Raw genomic sequence first — 20,921 nt, forward strand, 5'->3', positions numbered from 1 at the left:
AACGAAAACGCGTATATACATTGGTAGCAGTGAATGCGTTAAAACGGACAGAGGTACTCACTAAACCTTATTAGAGTTCCGTGCTAAAAAGGTAGAAGAAGAACCTCTGTCACAAATGCAATTATCTTTGTCACAAATAGTTTGTCATATACTGTAAATAGTGCTACTGCACCAAGTTATCCACTAGAAATAAGTTGAAATAAGTAAGAGGGCTTAATGCTTATTCGTGCATTGGTTTGACATTCCAGAAAATGTACTTTCCTGTGACCGCTTTCGTTTAGTAAATGGGTACGAGTATATTCAGCAAGCCCCAAAATTACATGGCCCATGGACACAATGTGAAACAACTCATTCATAAAGAGGCAGCGTTATATTGTAGTGTCTGTATGTGCATGGGCAAATCTTAAAAAGAAGCATTTACGTGATGGTAGATTAAATACCTAACCAATGTGAATCGTTACAGCAAAGATTCGGTACAATTACTTTACCGGTTTGGGCACGGCAACTTGCCACAATACTAACCGCCAAATTGTAACTATAACTTCGTTAATTATTTAAAAAAACTGTTTAATTGTCCAACTGCAGTAATAAAGCAACACTTCGCTTAATCCAATGTGCAGTCGGCATGTTAGAAGGCAAGAAAAATGGTAACACAAAATTTGACGAATGCCCAGTAGTCGCTAACACGCCTTTTCTTTCTAATGTTTTATAAAGAGGACATTTGTATCTCGTGCCTTCAATAAATTCTGATTTTATTGTGGGATATAGCCAAATTGCGGGCATGTTGTCATTCAATATTTTTGGGAACTGTTCAGCTATTGCAAATTCCTTTCTGTCCCATCGGCCACCATCCATAAAAAGACCTTCTACGTACACTCCGTACTCAGCAGCTTCGTTTTCGTAATCTACGCGACGAACTTCAAAATCAAAAGTAAGTAAATCTATGGGGATTTTTCTAGACCTAGCATAGTTTTGGACCGATCCAGTAAGAAAAGCTTGAGTAAAAAAAAACCCTGAGAGCCAAAACGTAGTCGGTTTGCCTTGTTCGTACCACTTTTGTAACATATTCAGTCTTTCAATAAAATCTGTAACATAACTAGGTAAGGGCTTTAGGCTAGGATAAGAGACTTTGCTCCAGTTACCAGGTATTTTACCCAGTAGCATCGCGTTGGCTTGAAGATCTAAAGCAGGAGACATTACAATTAGACCTTTAACAGCTTTTTGTAAATCTAGCAAAGAACTCCTTATTTCAGCAAGTAGTTTATTGAACCTTTGCATTTCTTGTACTAGTACTGTATTCATAGACTCATTATAATCTACGGGATATTTTTTTTGAGCTATTTCAACATCAAACGTTGAAGGAAGTTTGGACAAGATTTCCCCTGCCATGTGCACTAGTACTACTTCTGTATTTCCACCTTCGCCTCCACTATCTGTTCCCTCTACGAGTACTAACGCTCCAGTCAGAGCCATCGATATAGCGTAATCACGAGTTATTCCTGCATTCATATGCAGACCATAAACTTCTGGAGGCGGATTTACAGGAACAGACTCTATGTGCTTTAGATAGTCTTGGTATTCGCATCTGCGAGGTAAGCCGTACTGCGGTCCGATATCACAGAACGTATGGTTAGGGTCGTTTACAACTCCTGGATTGACGTAGTTGTCCAATATTGTAGTAATAAGTCGTCTATCCCAATCATCGGTGACACGACCCCCATAGTTGCATTCACCTGTCAAATATTTTATGGCTACATACTGAATTTCCTCATACTGGTTTAAGAACAATTGCAACTGCAGAACAGATATTTGAAAGTCGGAATCGTTAAAACCGTATTGAATATTCCAACCTAGCGGGCCAAATTTTTTTCGTTCTTGCACCACTGCATGGAAGAAACTTATACCATACAACAGTTTGCTGAAAGGTTTATCCTTTCCCGGACAGCCTTCATAAAATTCTGGTTCTTTTAATGGTTCCGAATTATAAGACCGGTTTAAATTATGCTGAAGCCCGGTTGGGGGTTCGTTGGTCATCTTTACACCCACTTGTAAAACAGATTGAGGAAATCTATCCGAAGGATAGCTTGTCAACCACAGCCTAAAACTAAGATCAGTGTTAGTTAAATCGAAGCCTTCTATAATTTTTTCGAGCACTGGTAGCCAAGACACAGCTAAATGGCAATTCTGTAAACAAACCCAACCTGATTCTAATTGAGCTCTTTCTATCATTGCTTTAGCTATCGGCCCCTGTCCTTGCCCTAAAGATATCGAGCTGAACCTATTCGAGTAACCCATTTTTTCACAATATTTTATAAGTGCACCCATGGGATCTGAGCCCGGTGAAAGGATGAATATTAACGGGGCTAGACAGTTGGAGTCTGCAAAAGATTTTCCAATATCGAAGGGCGGCGGTGTAATATAATTACGACCCAATTGCTTTTCGACAAATTCAGAAACTGCAATTGTTAATTTATCAGGTCTTAAAACTCTTACAACTAGGAGCTTTTGAAAAGGACTTAATTTATCCCATTTGCCAGGCAAAGGCTTATTATGTGGGTTTAAATCGTCATAAATTTCTTTCCATGTATCTAGCTTAGTTACAAAATCTTTTTTTACTCCACTGAAAGCTGGCAAGTCATCAAGTCTACATATTTCATCCCAAGCTTTATCTGGTATCCAGTCCTTCGGTTTTACTAAAGGATTCTCGACAGCAATTCCTCCAGTTATCAAAAAAATCAATTCATCGTACTGCATTTCCTCTGCAGCCAGCATCATCTTAGAGCACATAATAAAAGAAAACATAAGTTTATCTTTATCGAACAATGACCTACATACGTTGCTATATAAATTGTACGTAAACGTGTCTTTCAGAAATTTTAATCTCTTATCCAAATCTTTCGATTTATTGGCGTTCTCAATCGATATAATGTAAAGACTTATAAACCACGTCAATGAATATTGATACATGGGATCTACATTCGGCAGCTCTGTGACGCAATAGTATAATATTGCTGAATGTGAAGCTATTGGTCTATATCCAAGTCGAAACTTCTCTATAACCAATTCAGTTTCCAAGCTAGCCTCTTGTTTTTTCATAATATCAATAGCCAGTATTTTAGATGAATCTAAAACTTCTATAGCAGATTCATCCTCTAAAATATCGCCTTTAGATTCTTGTAAGGTGCGCAAAATATCATCTTCTACACCTTTAAGGGCGGCTTTATTAGCTGCGCCTTGAACAATGAGCTTTTCACGTTTTTCTTGCAAGTCAGGTCGCTCTTTAGCTACTACGATTCCAAGTAGCTGATCTTCTAAGCCGTCCTTAGTTAGAGCAAAATTAATTAAGGTTACTTTATTGAAGACTTCAGGAAGATAATGAGGGTTTCGTAATTTTGTAGTCATGTACAGTCTAAAATTGGGATGATATTCAATGACATTTTCACCAAGTGCAATGTATTCTTTACCTCCTTGCATATAGGTATTTTTCAATAACACTGGATCTAATGGCGCCTCTACGTCTTCTAATATACAATCGATTAAAGCAGGTTTACCATACTCTAGACAAGTTTCAATGACTTTCATATAATTACCATCAGTAAACTTAAGAACTTGAAGATCATTAGATTTTTCCATTGTTTTGATCCATTTATTTGCTTGTCCTTGTGGGTCTACCAGTAATGACCACCTCATAGAATTATCTTGTATAATGCCGTTGTCAATAGAGAAAGCATCTCTAGGTAATCCAGCAATGCACCAATTCTGTATTTTGATATCCGAACCTAAAACGTCTTTAAGTACGTATGTTTCAGAATGTGGCATATCAAGTTTGATTACTAATTGGCGCCACTGCTCCGTAATAGCAGTTCTCACGGGTAACGTGTAAGGGGCTAAATAAGCAATTATTCCACATGAAACTAACATGTCTCCAGCTAAATTATCATATAACAATTGCAAATTCTCAGCAGCAGCGGTCCAGCGTACTTTCTCTCCTCCTAAACCACCAATTAATTTTTCTGCTCTCCATAATTTATCTATACATAGTTGTACTTCATCTTCTAGAGCTTTCTTTTGAATATTTGCTTCTGCTAATGACTCATTCAATTCTGCTAGTTTAGCTTCTAAACGAGCAACCATTGCCTTTTTTTCTTCCAATAAGGCCATAGTTTCTGCAAACTCTCTTTCCGCGGCGTTTAACTTCGCCTTCTTTGGAGCTACTACTTTGGCAACTGCATCGTACATATCCATAGCGATGATCCATTTACATAATCCTTCAGCGGCAGCAGATGCTTTGGCAATTATATGGGGCTTAAAATCTTTATTGGGCAAATATTCTTTCCTAATTTTTTTCATTGTTTCGACAGGGATATTATCCTTATCATAATTTTTCAAAGATTCTAAGAAACTCATGTCGCCTAATATTCTTTTACTAGGCCCCCAATAGTCAAATATTTTTTTTCCAGGATTGTCTGGATCTGGAATTTTATCTGGAGGTATACCTTTCATAACACAAACTGCAGCCATGACCATCTTCACCGTAGCAGGTGGATTTTTCATTGATTTAACAATAGTTATATCTGCTGGTTTTAACGTGTTCAAAGCTGCCACAGCATCTTCTAAGATAGGTAACGCGAGAGCTAAATCCGCTTCACAATCTTTTTTCAACTCTGTTGCAGCTGCTGCTTGTACGTTGGCAACTTTTTGGTCCTCTCTAACCTGTGCTGCTGCTTTGTCGGCAATCTCTGTTTCTTTTTCTATATTCTGCATCATTTTTACAGATTTCTCAGCCATAACAATGAGTTTGGGTTTCAGCTCATTTAAATCATGCTGCATAATCGCCACAGCTTCAGCTGCTTGACCTAGTTTGTCTAACCCATTCATATACCTAAGTTTTGCTGCTCTTAGCTCCCTCTGCTTTTTGTTAGTTAACGATGTGAATGACTTAATCAGATCTAAATAAGAAGCAGACGTTATGTATGTTTTTCTGCGAAATTGGCTATAGAAATCCGCAGATACTTTGCGAGCGTCCACGTGAAATTGTTTACATGCTACGACAGCAGCCGATTTTACTTTATCAGGTACGTTAACTTTCACCATATAATGATGAGCGACCATTGTTAACGCATCTTCTGGCCAGCTGTCGTACCAATCTATGGTACAACAATTAACCAATGCTGGATAAAGCCTCAATCTTATTCGGAAGGCACCACCGATCGGACTGAAGCACAATACGCAATGTAATTTTGCCTTACATCTTGCAATGAAGAAAGCCAAAATTTGAAGGGGACCTATATCCAAATTTCTGTTACCGCCTTGTGCTGCCAATCGAACCAACTCAAGAATTTCTTGTTTCTCGTCTAAGCCATATAAATTAGGAACTTCCCCTGAATTTAGTAAGCTGTCTAAGTTTTGAATAAAAACTTCTTCTTTTATTTGACTTTCAGTAAACAAAAACGTAGTATCTTTATTAAGACCACCTGATTCTCGAAGAACTAATTTCACATCATCCTGCCAATCTTTAACGCTATACGCTTTAGTAATTTCAGGTTGAAAAACATTTTGACCTAATACTGTACATGCCAGTCGTGTCAGTGACTGACGACCCGAACCACCTACACCGACGAGTAAAGCATTCCCTGAAGGCATAGACAGCAGACGGCATATTTTTGACAAATGTTCTAATGCATAATCAAACAATACAATGTTCATTTTTGCTTTGTGCATAGTATTATATTCAATCAACATGGCTATAGCAATGTTTAGAAACACTTCCTTAGAAGGCAACTCGTCGTAACGCCTTTCGCCTTCACTACTGTCCAAATCCAAGTAACAACCGAACATCATAGCCTTGATGGTCTCCTGCGTCACGTCACCTTTCTCATTGGCATACGTATCCAATGCAGATTCAAACGTATCCTTCATGAAGTCGCGGGTACATTTTCTTAAAAGCTCATAAAACCAAGTTCGGTCATCTTCGTCTACAAGTCTATCATAAAAAACACGCATGATTTCATGTACCCAAACCCGAATAAAAGTTTTTTTGCTTTCAGCCGATTCTTTTCTTAACAATGTACAACCCTGAATGACTCTTGAAAAGTCCCTTAAATTGAATATATAATGTGACTTAGCAGGCGTTGGTCGTAACCCCTGACCAGCCTGCTCGTATATTTCCATTGTAGCTGCAATTATGTTTACTATTGTTGGTTGAGTATCTTGACCAAAACCGTTTCTCTTCCAACCAAGTTGTAAAAGAGTCGTAAATATTTTCGTCATGCTTTCCTTGGAAAACTCATTTATTGAATAAATATTGAAATGACGCAACATCCTTGGATAAATCAACTGCCGGCTGCCACCGACGGGGCCGATGGCTCCATAAAAGAATGTGTCTAGTAGATACAATTTATCAGTAGTCTTTAAATCATACCAATGTTTTTGGTCAAAATACAGTCTTAGTAATTCAATAGCTGGTTGTGCACCATACTGCTCTTTAGCGGGCATGTTCATATCATCTATAAAAATAATGGCTAGCTTTCCCTTTGGAGGACCGTAAATATTTTTTCTTCGTTTGTTTAATTTAGAGATCACTAATTCTTGGGTTTGGTTTGCAGAGGTAGTGGTTGTAAATGTTATAAAACCTGGTGTGTATTTTTCCATGTCTATTCTAGTCATTAAAAAATTTTGAACATAAAAGCTTTTCCCAGTACCGGTGGGTCCGATCAACATTATAGGTCGGTTAAATTTTGTATGTAGTTTTAATAAATACATAAATTTCTCTGTCTCTAATGTCGGTATTACAGTTTGTAAAAGATTTATTTCTTCTTTAAATACAACTGCTTTGACAAAATCGGGCCATGGCTTCCAACAGCCTTTGCTCTTATACATGTAATAATGGTCAATGATCATACCCTCAGAAGGAATAGAGACATCTAAACGTTCTATATTCTGTGGTATTCCTTTTTCCCCCCTAAAATACTCTTTAACGAGATCGTCAAATCTTTCACGGGAATCCGTATTTAATATTCCACCCACACCCCACACCAAGGCAGTCATCATCGAGGCTAGAAACCAACAACGTGTATATTTTGAATCTTCTTCTCCTTCCATAGCGTTATCCATAAGCATTTCAATGAGACGCAAAGTGCTTATTACCAAATTAACCTCTCCAGCGGTTACTAACTGAGTACAACTTCTTCGAACGTAATACACAAGTGGATCCAGCAGCCATTCACACATATCGTAAACGTATTGTTCGTTTTCATCAGTCCAGATGGGACTTAATGTTTTTAACCAAGATGTATAAAATGGAGCAAATCCCAGCGAAGAAGATTCCATGTAGATCATACCGCATCTAGATACTGTAGCCGGAGAAGCCTGTGAAAGATCCATAACTTCAAATATCATTGACATTACATTTGACATGGCCATTACTTCGCCAGAAGTTAAACACAGTTTTTTATTATCATCTAAAACAGTATTCATATTTTCAATCCATACAGCGTCCACGGGACCATCAAACACAATCCATTTCCTTTCTGGAGTGTCTTCAGAAGCAAAGTTTCTGAACATTGTGGCTACAATACCATCTGTCCATTCGTATGAAACGGGGTCAAAGGCGCCGTACAGTTGTCCCATTGTTACAGCTTTAGGATTAAGGACTTTGTAGGTGGATGCACAGCCACCCGGTTTATTTCTTTCTTCCATTAATGTCAGTGACTCCGACAAAATTTTTAACGTCATAGATTTGCCAGAAAAAGGATCTCCAACTAACATGAACCCATGTCTGACTATCATCATTTCATAAGTCTGAATTATTTTTAACAAAAAGCAATCCTCTGGTTGTAGATTATTAAGTTCGCATGTATGGTGACACGCATCTAAGAAATCGTCATAATCTGGTTTTGGTAGTGTTATACCTGGGAAGAGATCCGAAATAATGCCTTCAAACAAAGGTACGTCAAACGATAAAAATTTAGGTAAATTTACATCTGTTATTGATCTCAGGAGTAATATACTTTCATTTTCATGTGGAAAACTTCTTTTTAAATTGCCGGCAGCAGATAATACGGTTTTAACAGCCCTCATTCCGTAATCGTAATGATTTTGAGAAGACAGTTGTTCAGAACAAAGTTTGTATGTGGTAACTATTTTTACCGATAAATTTCGAGCGTCTAGAAATCCAAACGAGTACAGAGATATTTCTCCAATCATTGCATAATCCGGAACCATCATAGCTACTGTACGAAATAATACTTTAAGGTTATCTGGTAGTTCTGATCTTCCTGCATAGCCAGGATTCATTGTAATGCACACATAACAAGCTGGATTTAAAGTCAGTATAGTACCTTCAAAGTCAAATGTCTCTACCTTTCCCCTAACTGCTCGAACAATACATAAAATTTGCTGAGCTATTACAGATAAAACTTCTACTTCTATTCGATTAAATTCATCAAAGCACACCCATGCACCACAGGACGCTAACCCTTTAAAGAATTTTCCCATAGCTTTATAATCTAAGCCGTCAGAACAATTGAACACTACACATTGAACAGCCAGAGCTTTGGCCAAATCTTTTGTAGTTTCTGTTTTTCCGGTACCTGCGGGTCCTTCGGGAGCTCCGTTTAAGTGTAAGTAGTATGCACCAATAAGGGTACGATAGCACCTGTCGGTCAAAGGAGTTATCACTAACCTATCGGAGTTCCCTAAATATTCATAAGCATAATTTACAGTAGCATTAATTATTTTAACATATACCCTTTCCTCTTCCCAGTAATAACGCAGTTGTGCCAGCCACTGAAAATCGGTGACCTCTGTAACATTTTTACCGACAAGTTCAAATATGACATCTTTTGCGTGCACATCTATTACAATAAGTGCTTTTACAGTAATACTGCTTAGCTTTGTCAAGTCAGTGCGTCTAATTACAGCGACAGTTTCATTCAGTTGCTTACTCAAATGTTTATAAAAAGCCTCAAGTTCTTGTAGTTTGTGCGTAGCTAATGCTTCATGAACATCGACTGCCCAATAGATTTGAGATACTGCGAGCACCACCATTCCCTCCCATGACAATATCCATTCGACGCGCCCTAAAGTTGGATATTCATAATAGGACAACTCTGTTTCCATTTTAACAGCTTTAAGCATCTGTTCTTCTACTTGCACAAGCCACTTTTCCACAGAACCTCGAGCCGCTTCTACACTTATGATTTCAAGAAACTCTACTTGTTCCCCTTCCATTGATATCATAGCTGATATATTAAATACTGGATCAAAAACCAATCTATTAATACCTTCAAAACATTTTTTCAAATGAGGCTGTACCTTGAGTGGATTTTTGGTTTCAGATAATATTTCCAACATTTCATCATTAGATAAAAAGAAAAATCGCGGAAAATAAAGTCGTTTCTTTTCCAAATAATTGTTAACGCCGTCATTAATCTTTTCTAACATCGCGGACGCGATTTTGAATGATTCCAAGACGCCCATTCCTCCTGCAATTTCTAAAGCATGAGGATCCTTTGCGACACTCCCCATGTATCTTCGATATATGTTATTCACTTCAACGAACATAACACCTTCTTCAGGCATTTGAGCTACAATATCTTTTGAAGAAAATATGGGTAACAAGTATAGCCATTGACTTTGAACCTTTCCCCATTCATCAACTGTTGCATTAACTCTTACAATTTTTTCATACCACGCGCGAACTTGGGTTTCAAATGGTTTTACAAATGCAGAACCTCTCATGCCTATAGTTTTAAGTATATGATCGTCTAAAACACTTTGAACGTCATCAAGCCCAGATAATATAAAAATACCAGTATCTTTATAAGGGCTAGTTTTAAAACATATATCAGTCCATTCAGCTATCATCTTGTTTAGATTCGTTATCAGCGCCAGCTCTTTTGTTGCCGCTACACTAATGATATCATATTGGTCAATTTCACTCCAAAGATTAAAATTGATTATTTTTCGTAAAGTGGTGCCAGCGGTAGGGGTTAGATCGAATCCTGCTATAGATGACATTTCATCCCAATGTCTTTGCACTAAAGCTCGATTACACATTATATGTGCCATTTGTACATTCGGACGCCAATCTTTGAGTTCAGCAACCGCCTGAGCGCACAGTTTCATAGGAGCCGGAACATTGTTCACATCTGTATCATCAGGTGCTCCTTGAAATCGCCTTTCATTGCCCTCGGCGATCTGTTGTTTAATTTTTGTACGGTATACCTTAGAAAGCTTCAAAAATTCTTTGTAGTAAAAGTCATGATCTTGTTCAATTTGTTCATGTTCTAAATATTCAAATACTCCATCCATCCAAGTATAATAACTACGTTTCCACTTATGAGCAAGATGAACAAGATTGTAGAATGGTAATATGTAGTCTTTTAGCTCTTCTAAGTCAGTAAAATTTGTAATTGGGTATTTAAATGTTTTTTCTTCGTGATTTATCCATTCAACTATTTTATCACAGTCAGCCATACGATAGGCAAATTTACGTAAATACTCAAGATATTCCAGAGTGTGATCGATATCATCCATATTGTCAAGTTGCTCTAAGTAAGGAAGCATTTCCGCTACTTCTTTATTTACGTGCGCTACTTGACGGCGTAAATTATCTTCCATTTCTCCTTTAAATTCTTCGTATGCTGCAGCGTTTCTGTCGAATATGGGTTTAATGTCTTTTATCCAATTAACTGTTCGTGTATTTGAGGCTACATGTTCAGGCGAGAGAGAAGTCATTTCCAGAAGATTGGAAATAATATTTATTTGTCTTGATATCCTATCTTTCAACTGTTCAACTAATACAGTTTTAGCATGTAAAATATAAACACCTTGTTCTATTAATTCAGCCGCTGACTTAGGTTCAGTAAGAGCTTTAACTTTAATGATTTCAAATTCATTACAAATGCTTTCATTTTCAGCCATATGTGTTTTCACTATTCCAGCTATGATATCATTAATGAATTCTAACGCCTTCCTTTTCAATCCTGCTACCATTCTTAGTTGACATACCACGGAAGGATTAAAGTACGCATTTTCTAACACTGCAGTGATATCTGAATCTATAGCCTGAAAGTACAAAATCTTATTGCGTGACTCTTCGAAGGTTGTTGCATGTTCAATAAATGTCAAGAGTGCTGTTTTCGCTGGAGCTCCATACAGCATGTCATATTGTAAACGAAGTTCATCTAAATACTTAACAAGTGGATCAAATACGACATATAATTGTTTTTGCAGTCTGTCGTGACCATCATAGCGCAACCAATGATTATATTGAACCGGTAAAGCATCGAAATCGTAAGGTAAACGAAGATACTGTTCGATTGGCATTAATCGCTGAGATATATTTGATATCGCGTCCACTATATCATGAAAAGTTTGATATACAGTTTCTAGAGTCTCGTCATAAATAAATTCACCGTCAAAATCTAGCGCCAAGTTTAAAATGGGCACGGAATCTGGATCCTTTAATGCGTTAATAATTGCGTCTATAGATCTGCGCATTAGTTCTTGTATTTGCATTGAAATCATTTTTGTAGCACAACGTACAAATTGTGGAATCCGCTTAGGCCGCATACCTCGTAAACATCTCGGATTTTTTAACCAATTTACAAGTATTGAGTACCAAGTGCTCGAGACCAAATAATCTGCCCGCTTGATTTCTTCCATAATTTTTGCTCGAAACTCGTTCAAATCCAATGGTCCCATAGCTCTATATTTTTTCAAACATATTATGTAAGGCGGAAACGTCTTCTCTGATGACTCAACAACAAGTCTTATAAAAGGATGTAAAATTAGAGAGCCAGCTTGAAGTTTTGTGCGAAACTTGAGCATTTTCTCGTAATTAGGGGTGACCCCTGCAAATTTAAACAATGGTTCTTCATACCTTTTGCGCGAGACCCCGGGCACATCACGAATAACAGTTTTCACAGCGTTGTCGTGAAGGTATCGATTCCACTCGGACTTGCTTTCATTTATTAAATCTTCAGTGAAGGAGGGGAATGGATTACGTAGTTTGGCCGGTACGAGGCTGATAATCTTTTTTTCCCATGACATGAGCATGGGAGGTGGTTCTATTTTATCAGCGCACTCCTTGAGCGAGGCGATGTATCGCTCTTGCACCAGCTCGAGTCGGTCGCGTTCGCGGCGTGGCAGAGGGCCGCGAGCGATTTTAACCTTCCTCTCCGACGCTTTCTCTTCTAAGACTTGTCGGAATAATTTTTGTTTCTCCTATTAAAAACAAAAAAAAAATCAATGTTCGAAGTATCATTATGATACCTCCTTTTCATGATGTCATCGTTACAGGCAGATCAATGGCCATTTTAAGCCTGTTGAGAACCCTATTCAATTAAATCAAAGTGTGAAAAGTATATTTCTTCAATAACCACGCTAGGAAAAGTACGTTTTCACGTACATCAGTCATCGCAGCATCACCTATTCGGAAAGGGTACTGTTCTTTCCCATGGGCATTATTGGCAAGGGCACTTTTCTGCTCAAGCATTATGTTGCCAGTATAAAATTTAAACGCAACGAATAGAGTTTTGCACATAATATAATCTATAAAAAATTGTGTCCCACCACCCACCCACATTTGAATCCCTCACTATGCTCAGTATACAATTTTAGAATCCCTCACTACGCTCAGGATTCAATTATAGAATCCCTAGTTTCATTCAGGATGAAATTTACGCATTCGCTGTAAATATGTAATGTGCTCCCTTGAAACACAATCTACCTACTATTTATTGTTACCACCTATTTCAATTTGGCTAAAGAATCTCATTTATAAGTAAGCATACAGCTTGATGGCAAAAAAGAGTAAAAAATGGAACCTTTTTAGGGTTCCGTACCAAAAAGGTACAAACGGAACCCTTATGGTGTTCTGTCCGTCTGTCGGTTTATCACATTATTAAATATCTCGAGGCTACTTATGCTATCGCTTTCAAAGAGAAGAAGAATAGTTAAAATCGGTTCACGCAATAAATAATTATCCATAAAAATCATCTTCCATACCAGCCAAAGAGGATCGAGTATTATATATGTATAGAGTTACAGACTTACTGTCAAAGTAAAATGTGTAATCACAGTGCATAGACTGCCCTCTCTTGACACAGACTTGAAACTTTTGAACCTCAGTTTTGACAATTTGGCCCATATTCTTAGCCTGATATGTGTTAAAATGTCAAATATTAATATTAGCGCCATCGCCATCTACCCGAGAGTTCCCCAAAGTTGTAACGCCATCTAGGCCACCGTACCTTTTTCTGTATGGTATTGAGGTACGTTTTTTTCTTAGACTTTATCTGTCTATACGGAGTTATATATGTCTTTGATACCAGCTCGCGCACATTAGTTTACTTATGCCGATAGATGTCTCTGTACGTTGAACGCTCATTTCTTACATCTCGTTTAATTTCTCTAATATAATGAGGTCGATTTAGGAGCGTCCTTATGACATGTCGTAAACTATTAAAGTCGAATAGTCTTCATTTTCTTTGGACGTTGTCTAACAATAAAATTAAATACTTATTAATATATTACTTGTTATATGGGAAAAATCTTGAACGATTTAGTCAAGTCTGTAGAGTTACATGAATAACATTTGATAATTCAACTATTGAACGTTTGTACGGAACCTTCGGTGGGCGAGTGGGACTCGCACTTGGCCGGTTTTTTAATCATAGCAACACAACACTGTTCTACAGAAGTCAAAATAGTTGCCACATGCAAAGCGGTTTACATAGACTGTGGCGCCCCTATTATTTTCTACTCTTTTTTGCCACCGAGAGAATCATGCATAAAGGCAATTCAAAACATAATAAAATTCTAGTATGTACTACATATTTACAGCTTGCCAAAAAAAGTAGAAATGTAACTAAATGTTGTATGATAGCAACACAACGCTGTTCTCATACAAAAGTTACTCAATAGTAGTCACAATGCAAAACGGTTTACATAGACGGTGACACCCCTATTATTTTCTACTATTTTCTTTTTTGCAAGGCTGTATATGATTTCGCAATGCTCCCTATTCCTGAAAAGTTTTCATTTCGGGCTTATGAAGATACCTAACGAACCTAATTTTGTAATTTACCTACCAAGTTATGTACCTATACAGAGTGCCCGGTAATTAATGGACAACCTTTTAACCACCAAGAGTTTTCGGTTTTCGAGATTTTCACACTTTTTAAAAGTTTAATACTACCTAAAATTTTAAAAAGTGTGAAAATCTCGAAAACCAGGCGACTTTTACTAAACCTTAATGTCGATTTTCTGGACCAGTATAAGGTGCCCTCTTGGTGGTTAAAAGGTTGTCCATTAATTACCGGGCACCGGGTATATGTATTTGCAATAAAAATTCCCGACTTCCTGTTAATGCTTTTAGGGTCCCCCCACATCTAGCGTCTCGCGAGCGTCGCGTCGGGCCAACTGTATGAAAAAAGACGCCGCGTCGACGCGGCGTCAGGCTTTGCCCATACAGTTGGCCCGACGCGACGCTCGCGAGACGCTAGATGTGGGGGGACCGTTAGGGAAAGAGTTTTTTAAAAAAGCATATTTATTTTAGCGAAATCTGTACCTACGATAACATATTCCAAAAATTAAAAATATTATAATAATAATTAAAAATATAAGTAGGTATCTATCGAAAAATTGTTCTAAGTCCCTTTAGTACAGCCCAAACCTTCTAATATGGTACCCATCACAAACCTTGAAAACTTTATCAAAATTGTATTAGACTGTTTTACTAAGTGTATAAATACCTTGATCCGGTTGTAGGGTGGCAGCGGAGTAAACGGCAAGTTGTCCATAAGGTGGACATCTGGCACGGGCCGCATCTTCGGGATTCGACATCCGTTCTTCGTTTCTAACAGTTTTCTCAGTTCGTACTCCTCCATATTGACGTGCCGTTTCAAATTTGTTTTCCCAAAAGGTTACGTAAATATTCCATAATACCTAACAAAACAATATTAACTATTCCTTTATATAAATGTGTTTTCCAAGTATTTTCTAAGAAATGGTGTCAAAGTATATTTTGATAGAAGAATGTCACAATTGTTTTGTAAATATTTAAGTTGCATAGCAACAGGTTTTAGAGTTCTAAACAGGTAGATAAGTAGAAAAGAAGGACTTTATGCCATGGGCTCGTCTTCTTAGGGCCACTTGCACCAACGAAAATGGAGGGTTATCTCGAGGGATAACCCACCATTTTATATGGAATTTGACAGTTGACAGCCCACTAACCCAGAGTTAAGTGGTTGGTGCAAGTGGGCTTTATAATATTAATTTTAAACGAGCAATTCTTCTATATATTAATATATCTATCTCTAGTATCTCTCTCGGGATCTCAGAAACGGCGCTAACAATTTTGCTGAAATTTGTTACTATGGGGGTTTTGAGGGTTGTAAAATCAACTTAGGTGTAGGTAGCTTATTAGGTCTTAGGGTCGCCCCACATCTAGCGTCTCACGAGCGTAGCATCGGGCCAACTGTATGGCAAAGCCTGACGCCGCGTCGGCGCGACGTCGACGCAACGTCGACGCGGCGTCTTTTTCTATACAGCTGACCCAACGCTACGCTCGCGAGACGCTAGATGTGGGGGGACCCTTATCCCTGAGGAGAGCATTTCAAGTTCGTAGGTATCCGTATAGGTGTTTCCCGGTTATTGGTAGGTATACTTATTTTATACTTAATCTGTGCAGAAAGAGAAAAGTTACAGAATTAAATAGAGAATATAGAGACCCATACATTTTCAAGCAAACTCTACAATCTACATGGTACTCTTCACAGGCACCTACGTTTCAATTCCAAAGAACTCAAATACGTAGTTATATTGAATATTATTTTTCCCCTCACTAGCTCGGAAACACGTGTTTTGACCTTTAATACCAGCGGGTAAAAACGCATTTTATCCACTAGTGGGTAAAGTAATTTGACCTTGAATAAAGTCAAATTAACTGCTTTAAAATTGATAAAAGTAGGTGAATCTAGTAATAAAGATGATTTACCACCCGTGGAACTACTGGAAGCAGTGATGAACGCATTTTTTGCGTTGTAGTTTCCTCGCTACAGTGAGGGGAAAAGTTTTGTGTTACACTCGGGTGCAAGTGTATTTTACTTCTCGTGTGTTAAAAAACTCGCAAGTTCAGGATTCTATTCTCGAACCACTCGCTTCGCTCGTGGTTCAACTATAGAATCCTATCACTTGCTCGTTTTTCAATTCCACACTCGGCGTTAAAATACAACTTTGCCCCCTTGTATAACAAATAACTATTATTCTAACTACGGGGTTCAAAATAAAACATACGAAAACACTTACTATGTGAATTATATTCCCAAACAATAAACAGATGCACATTTTTACACAGTTCTATTTTTAATTAGGTGTAGGTACATTTCGGTTTCCTTATAAAAATTATTTAATTCTTATTTTTCTATTTACAGCCATGACTGGAATATTTTAATCTTAATGGTAAAGAAAGGAGTCAGTAACTGAAATTACCTTTCTTAAGGTTTTCGACAACACTCCTCGCTAACGAATTATAACTTAATGTTTTGGAACATAAATATATATATATATATATATATATATATATATATATATTTTTTTTAAATGAATTCGATCGATAAAGAAGACATTGGACTGTTACTGATTCAGTCTTAATTCGATGTTTTGTATATTATTTTATTATGTATGTCGAAATACATGGCACTAACATGAGAATCTAAGTACAAAATACCTTTTTTTAGGTAGGAACGATATAAGTAAATCGTTTACATTGTAAAAATGAAATGTACTTACAAAAATATCTATTTTTATAGCTTTATATAAAAGCAAATCACTCAGTATTTGTACATCATAGCAAAATTGTAATACCTACAACGAACATCGTCACGTCGTGTAATTATTAGATCGATCATGTAATTAGATGCTATAGACCTGCACAATCCGTAGATTTTCAAATTAACGACTAATATATAGCCCCTTAGTCAATAGTTCGGTATAGTACATTACTAAAAAACCTTGGAAATATAGGAACTTGTCCGCGAATTTGATATTAATGAACTATATGGAACATAGGTATAAGACCTAAAGACCTGGATATTAAAATTTCGTGCCAAAAACAGTGTTAAAGATTGTGTTGCTGTTGCCTCCTACAGTACTGTATTAATGAGCACTATATTAGTCATTGAATTCGACCTGAAAACGCCTCTCAATACTAAGAACATCATGACCCAACTGACTCAAATAGAGGCAGGTTTTCAAAGCCTATGTTTTGTTATACTTATGGTAGCTTCATTCTAGTTCCATACACATTCAATATTATTATTTCATTACCATAGAAGGACGTTTACAAACCCTATAGTATAATTTACAATGTGACCACACTGACCACTCCTAAATTAAAAATGCTATTTAGGGAAAAAAATACACGTCATGTCGCTTGGAATAATGAATGAGCAGGAATTTAAATTCACACAAAATAATATCATATTATTGCTATCCATCAGTTACTTATTACTTTAATCAATATTGTGATTGAGAGACGTATAGTTTTTATAATTTAGCATTTACTTTCATTTAGGTACAGTCACGGACTTTAATTGTGGATCCATTTCTAGCTCATTTTATACTGGATACGACACAGCTTAACTATGAAATAACAAAGTTATAATGGCCTCTAAATGGCTCAACAATTAAAGTCCGTGAGTATACTAGCAGAGTTCCTGCTACTGCAACTATATAAAATACGTAGGTGAGTAATACTTACTTTAGCGACATCAAAATCAAATCTGGTTTTACAAATAACATAATAATTAACATATTGCTATTTATACAATAATGAGCTGTGTAGTTTTACTACATTACATCACAATACAAAACGTTAACAATAGAGGGAACAGCAAGATTGTATTGTATTTTGAGTTTCAAGCTGAGAATAACAGATAACTAAAGCATATAAACCGGGCTATAATGCATCAACCTTCAGCAAACAAGGCCCAGCAACCTAGAAATGGTTTCGATATTTTTATATTTTTATTAAAGCGTTATTCATAATCGCTTTATAAATCCTGTGTGAAAAGGCTAAAACACATTTTAACTTATAAGCACCTTTTTTTAACCGACTTCAAAAAAAGGAGGAGGTTCTCAATTCGACTGAATGTTTTTTTTTTTCATTTTTTTGTATGTATGTTACTCGATATCTCCGAGAATTGTGAACCGATTTTCAAAATTTTTTTTGTGATTGAATGGGTATAACCCCGAGATGGTCCCATTGGCACCAAGTCGGGGTCTGATGATGGGATCTTGGAGAAATCGAGGGAACTCTTCAAATGTTATAGGCACATGTAATGTTTTTAGTGAATTTTTCAAAGGTACACCAGTATTTACGCCTAATGGTAATAATTTTATGTGGCTGAGCTGATGATGGAAGGTCAACTCCTCAATGGTTAGGAGTTAAAGGATAATTCTTTCACTACTGTACATATATTCGGACTGCTACATATAATATCAATAGGAACCACTAAAAATCAACAAATAAATAAACTTTTTAACAAAAAATAAAACCGCCTTCAAAAATAAGCGCGTTACAAAACACGGAGAAACTAAAAAGCAAAAAATAATAAACCTTTGAATTCAGATTTCTTATCGTATTGCAATAATCTAAACATCCAAATTATAAACAAATCAATTACTATATTTTTGGAGTCGGGGCCAGCCTGGGTATGGTTGGGTGGGGCCAAACAGGCAATAGCAAGGCGACGAACAGGTCTGGCACCGACTACAAAAATATAATAATTGATTTGTTTATAATTTAATTTGGATGGGAAGCGACCAATTTATATGATGATGTAGTCGTCCGCGCGGACCCGTCCATGCCACTCTAAACCGCTCCCTGAAGTTAACACATAAATCCAGTGCGGATCGCTCCGCGCGCTGTAGGTACGAGTATAACGACGTTAGTGCGTTTTCACATTATCCGATCCGATATCGGATGTATTGGACCGCTATTCCATACATTACTGGCGATCTTGGATTTTTTCCATTAAAATCCTTCCGACATCCGATATTCGGATCGGATAATGTGAAAACGGCCTTACGTGTGCACCCTGGCAGGCATTAAGTATGGTCGAGCGATGAACGATGTTGATGTTTTATCATTTATCGCGCGACCATACTTGCCTCCCTGATACGTAGCGGCGTGTGCATCAGTGGGTTCGGGCCAAGCCACGGACATACCACATAATATTATATCGTCACTACTTTTAGAAAAACTTGTATCTTATTATTATTATTATTATTTGTCTGTCTTTTCCATATCTCGGGACATATTATTATTATTATTTCGTTTTAGACAGGCAGCTGATGCTGGTACGTCTAAATCATAGTTCACTTTGCACGATTTCACTACTTAGATAGTTTGTCTAGTCTATTTTTAAATTGATTAACACTGGTAGAGTTCACAACTTCAGAGGGTAATTTGTTCCAAGCTTGCACTATTCTGTTTGTAATGAAGTTTTTACCGATATTTGTTTTGTGCTTTGTTGTTACAAATACAAGCGTAAATTTTTCCATTTTTTCCTTTAATATAAAAATGTTTAGAATCGTTAGCAGACGTTTCTGCTTAATAAAAATTAATTTAGTATGGGTTAGCACATTGTTACTGGTGAATTCTCAATATAACTTGAGACTCCAGTGCCGTTACAAGATGTAATAGTCTGTCGGTAGATGGCGCTAGACGTCACCCCAAGACGTGTGTACAAAAGGAAAGGCATGGAAAGATTTGCGAAGTCCGGCGTGGCTTCCGTAGCTCAATTGGTAAGAGCATTGCACGGATTGCAAAAATGGTGCGGATTCAAGTCCCGCCAGAAGCGTAAATTTTTCCATTTTGACGTGATAACGTCTAATAACTCGTTACTACGGGCAGCATGCACGAAAAAGATGACGTCATTGTCCCGTTTCGCAATATAGTTTTTGCGCCATCTATTGGCGCGCGTTGGAACTAAGCGGCTGATCGATGCGCTCGGTATGGTTATAGCGTGTGGCCTGAGTAAAGCACCACAGCTGGGACAGATGGCGCGCCCGTGTGTTGTTCTCGTTAAGCTGAGTTTAGACCAGCAAGTTATTGCTGCAAGTTTTGAGACGCAACTATAGGTAAGAGTGAGTGGCAAATATCTGCATCTCTTTCTAGCATATACTTCTGTCTCAAAACTTGCAGCAGCGCCGCAGAGATGGGCAAATCGTAATCGATTCCGGATTACACGATTACTTGATTTTACTTTGTAATCCACTACTGGGTGTCAGATTACTTGTAATGTAATCAAGTGAAGCTAGGAACACACTACGCGGACGTCCGTCGTGAATCGACCGCGGACGGGAATCTGGACAATGACATTACACATAACCGTGCAAACTATCGGTCGACGGACGCGGACGTGGCCTTGAGCGCACGGACGTCCGATCGAAATCTGGCTCTCTGGATGTTTTGTTCCGTGCACACTGGTAGGTCGCGGTCGCGGTCGTTTTACGACGGACGTCCGCGTAGTATGTTCCTAGCTTGAAACGGTAAATTACCATTACATATAAAGGAATCACTAATCATCTATACAATAATTACTATTACCAATAATTCGGAATCATAGTCGATTCAAAATAACTGAAATTATTGACTTGATTACTTTCAGTTTACAAATATGTAGTACCTCAGATTGCTGACTGTCACTTTGACACAAAAGTCATCATGGGTGTCGTAAAATAGGTTTTAGGGGTGCTGATTCCAAAATTAATGACCAATTTGGAATCTGACATTGCTGACTGTCACTTTGACACAAAAGTCGTCATGGGTGTCGTAAAATAGGTTTTAGGGGTGCTGATTCCAAAATGAATGACCAATGTGGAATCTGACATTGCTGACTGTCACT

General features: G+C 37.5%; 1 protein-coding gene across 1 annotated transcript; it reads right to left on the reverse strand.

The window, feature by feature from the left end:
- Nucleotides 1–243: 243 nt before the first annotated feature.
- LOC125235020 (dynein axonemal heavy chain 12) lies at nt 244–14,897 on the reverse strand. Its single transcript, XM_048141469.1, has 2 exons — nt 14,763–14,897; nt 244–12,231 (listed from the first exon to the last, which is right to left on the reverse strand). The coding sequence occupies exons 1-2, from the start codon at nt 14,895–14,897 to the stop codon at nt 568–570; spliced, it is 11,799 nt and encodes a 3,932-aa protein (XP_047997426.1). The 3' UTR covers nt 244–567.
- Nucleotides 14,898–20,921: the final 6,024 nt, after the last annotated feature.

This window comes from Leguminivora glycinivorella, chromosome 16 (assembly GCF_023078275.1).
Source record: "Leguminivora glycinivorella isolate SPB_JAAS2020 chromosome 16, LegGlyc_1.1, whole genome shotgun sequence".
NCBI lineage: Eukaryota > Metazoa > Arthropoda > Insecta > Lepidoptera > Tortricidae > Leguminivora > Leguminivora glycinivorella.